Source organism: Pyxicephalus adspersus, chromosome 10 (genome assembly GCF_032062135.1).
Source record: "Pyxicephalus adspersus chromosome 10, UCB_Pads_2.0, whole genome shotgun sequence".
NCBI classification, from domain to species: Eukaryota; Metazoa; Chordata; class Amphibia; order Anura; family Pyxicephalidae; genus Pyxicephalus; species Pyxicephalus adspersus.
Window position 1 is genome coordinate 1,516,497 of NC_092867.1, and position 3,942 is coordinate 1,520,438.

Below are 3,942 nucleotides of genomic sequence, written 5' to 3' on the forward strand. Positions count from 1 at the left end.
TGATCTGGATTGCTTGTGACTTGCTGTGTGGGGTTCTGCTCCTTGGCTTCACTTCAGCTCCATGTGGGGGTTCACTTCATCACATCTTCCATCACTTTTATATCTCATTTTATTAGTAATATTATTATAATACAAAAGCCTTGACCAGCTGATGAGTTGGTGGCAAGGGTTGTTGGACTGAAGCACACCCAGATGCACCCAAGGATGGAGCGCTGCTGTGCCATTCTCTTGGCACCCCTATGGATCTTTCTGCTTCTCAGCTCTAGTGCCAATGGGGACATCACTTGTAGGCAATGTCACCTCCAGCTAAGGGTCCAAGGGTTGGTAAAGGGTGGCATGGGGCAGACAAGGGTCACCAGGGAACTTATGCAGGACTCAACTAGCGCTGAGGGCAAGGAGGATGGTGAGGTCCTACTAGATGGCGAGGCTCCAAAGTCATCTAAGAAAGGTGGCACCGCCTGGAGGAACCACAAGCTGCCCAGGGAGGGCCAACAGGAGATGACCAGGGTCAAGAGGGACCAATCAAGGTTTGGCATCATGCTGCCATCTGACCCCAGTGATGAGGAACCTTTGACCAGCTTCCCCATGGATGTCCAGAAGGTCAAGAGAGCTGATGCCAAAGGATCCAGGGAAGAAGGAAGGGTAAACCGTGCCAGGATGGATGAACTTAAACTAAGCAGCACCAGTTTCCCTTTGACAGGAGATTCAGCCCATAACCAAGCCATGGTCCATTGGACAGGGGGCCACAACAGCAGTGTAAGTACATCTCTCTCTGCATTGTATTGTCTGCTTATTTTCTTTAAGGAACTCTCCAAAGCTTTCATGTCCTGGGTATAATGTACTCACCACCTCTCTGGTCTTTATGTTGCACCCATGAAGTTGTATTTTAGGCTGCTGTTGGCTTTACCTATGGCACAGGTGTTTAGTTGAATTGCAGGTTGTGGAGTATTTTATTTTAGGCAATAAAATGATGAGATTTATATTGCAATGTGTGTAATGCCCAATGATCATTGAAACCATATGATAGTGGCCAGGCATTGAAAGTTGGGCATTTATTGGTGACTGTACAGCATTGCTTGCTGCCCCCCTACCAAGGACTACAAAGAGACTTACACAACTTGTAGTCCCACAATATTTTGGAGCAGCAGGCTAGCCAATGTCATTGGTATTGTTGGATCATTTGTAGGTGATGGATCTGCATGTACTTACCATGCCATAATGCTATCAGATTGCCCAGCAATGCTTTGCCCTTTAATCCTGCAAGTGGGCACAGGGCAAGTACCTGTGGCTTTTTGTAAATGTGCACCGAATACTGATATATTGCCATTCACAACCAGGACTGATTTATGGTGTCAGCTCTGTTTCCTCCCATCATCAGGGTTCCCCTACAAGAGTGACATTGTGCTCAGAAAATCCTACATGTCACCATTCATACCAAGTAAGCCCATCAGATTGCCAAGGGTTAAAGCATCCCATATCAAACAGCTGCCCAGGCTTCAGTGTTTAACCCCTTGTGTAGAGGATTACAATGAAATATTGCTTGCAAGAAGAGTCACCCTGATCCTCCACAGCACAGATCTGACCCTATGCATGGATGCAGTGACCGTAAAAATCAGACTTTAACACATACCCCCCCTAATTACCACCCTGTTTTCTCACTGTTTGTGAAGTGTCTTGCACATTTTTTCCTCTGTGTTGCACTAAGCAAAGTTACCACCAGATGGCGCCCTTGAAGTCCTTATCAAACCTCTTGTTAGTATCAGTGCAATAAGATTGCAATGCAGAACTTGCATTTCCTAAATCATTACACCCTGGTTTTTATGTGATATGATGTAACTCTTGCTTGCTTGTTCAGTGATTAATGCATCCTCCTGCTTTGGGACTTCATCCAGTTTCTTTTTTTTTTTTTTTTTTTTTTTATGAAAGCAAACCATAATCTCCTGGGCCACCCACAGACATGCGACTTCGGTTGCAATATTAATATATATAATACTATAGGAATTGGTATTGTTTTTTTATTGGCATTTATTGGGATTTTTTTGCATTTCCCACAGCTGTGAATAGATTGCACACATGATTCACATTTCCTGTAGTCATGTTTAATTATTGAAAGCTCTCTGGTACAAAGCTGCACGACCAATGAAGCGAGCCCTTTCTAAAAACTGACCGATCTGATTGTACAATCTCCATGAGATCAACTATACAATGCAGGTGTCGGATTCCATACCAATTCAATTGTGTAAGCTATTACATATTGCTGAATAGGAGAATTGTATGGAGATTGCAGATTGTATAGTGTATGGCCAAAGGGTCTTCCAATGGCTGTGTGAGATTCTGCCGTTGCCGCTCTGTTCCAAATCACTATTAGTATTTGCTATATAAATAAATGCTTGCTTGGAAAATCAGCCACCCTGCCCTCATGTCACTTATTTATAAAGCAGTGAATCTGACATTCACTGATGCATTCCCTGATGGTGAATCTTCCAGGTCAATATATTTCAACAACAGTAATTGATTCCCTTCCAGGACATGTTTCAGTGAATGTCACTGCTTTATAAATAACCCCTATGTATTCCCCGTCGTATTGACTTATTTATTAAAACACTGCCATCTGCAGTTACCGGCAGCAACCGATCGGCCGTGGTTTCACTGCAATCCATCAAAATAAATCTGATTGCTACGAGATACAACACATCACACATTCACCTTTACAAGACAATAAATCTCAATGCAAAAAATGTGATCCAAATTCTTTTGCAGAGGTCCAGTGTTTGCTGATTTAAATATCGCCAAACGGGTGAAAAAAAAAGTGGGCAGAATGTTTTATTTTGGAAATGTATTTATTTATTGACACCAACAATAGAATTGTCAGCATTGGCGCTCTGCTCCCCGTCTGACATGCGTCTATTAGGTTGAGTGACAGCCAACATCATTACTGGAGCAGCAAAATGACAGTTTAAACACCCGACTCGTCCGAGCCGCTGCCTTATTTACCCAGCTGACACGGATCTTTTCTCAATTTACCCGTTTGCTGGGGAAAAAAAATTCAGATTGGCCGGCGGAGAGCAAATGTTACCCAGAGCCAGAACATGGTGCCCCGAACCTGTGGGGTGCAAGCTGTATTCTAGGTGATAGCCTAGATTGTAAGCTCTTAGGGACAGAGTCCTCTCCTCCTCCCGTGTCACCGTCTGTCATTTGCAACCCTTATTTATTTGTACAGCGCTGCATAATATGTTGGCTCTATATAAATCCTGTTTAATAATAGTAGCCGTGCAGTCACACACTGTTTGGGTTTGATGTGTGAATGATAATTCACCCTGCACCTGTACACCTGCGGCTGTGAATTATTGGCGGCACAAACTGCAATTACCAGCAATCGCATCTTATAAGAGAACCGGTAACCTTTTGTTTGCGTTATGCATTGCTGGCGGATATTTCGGCTTGCTTTATATCTGCTGTCTTCATCACTGGGGCTCTATTTATAAAGCAGGGAATCTGACATTCCCTCAAACATTCCCTCGTGAAAATCAATTACTGCCATAGAAACACATAGACCTGGAAGATTTTGAGGAGCGTTTGAGGGAATTTCAGATTCACTGTTTTGTAAATAGAGCCCTGGGAGTAGTAAGTGATGACTAAACAGATGAATGTGTCCACATGGAGTATGTCTCACAGGTTGCATGTAGTATGATGCATGATTGTACAAGGCTCATGTGCAGTGGATTGCGCATAGTGCTGCTGCATGTCTTGCTTGCTCCATGGAGGGACATTTCCCATCTGTTGGGCCAATAATGACTTTGGGTATTAATCAATAATCCACAGGGACTGTCTCCTTTAGATACCCGTGTTTGAAATTCCAAATCTTTCCAATGGGACGATCCATACCGGAACATTCTCCTGATGGGCTATAAAGCAATCAGATCCAGCAGCATCTGGAAAGTG

General features: G+C 43.5%; 1 protein-coding gene across 1 annotated transcript in view; it reads left to right on the plus strand.

The window, feature by feature from the left end:
- Nucleotides 1–6: 6 nt before the first annotated feature.
- The window catches only part of SORCS3 (sortilin related VPS10 domain containing receptor 3), a 319,319-nt gene continuing 315,383 nt past the window's right edge, over nt 7–3,942 (plus strand). Inside the window, 1 exon segment of the mRNA XM_072423933.1 lies at nt 7–756. Within this exon segment, the coding sequence (XP_072280034.1) occupies nt 193–756 (564 nt within the window). The 5' untranslated portion in view covers nt 7–192.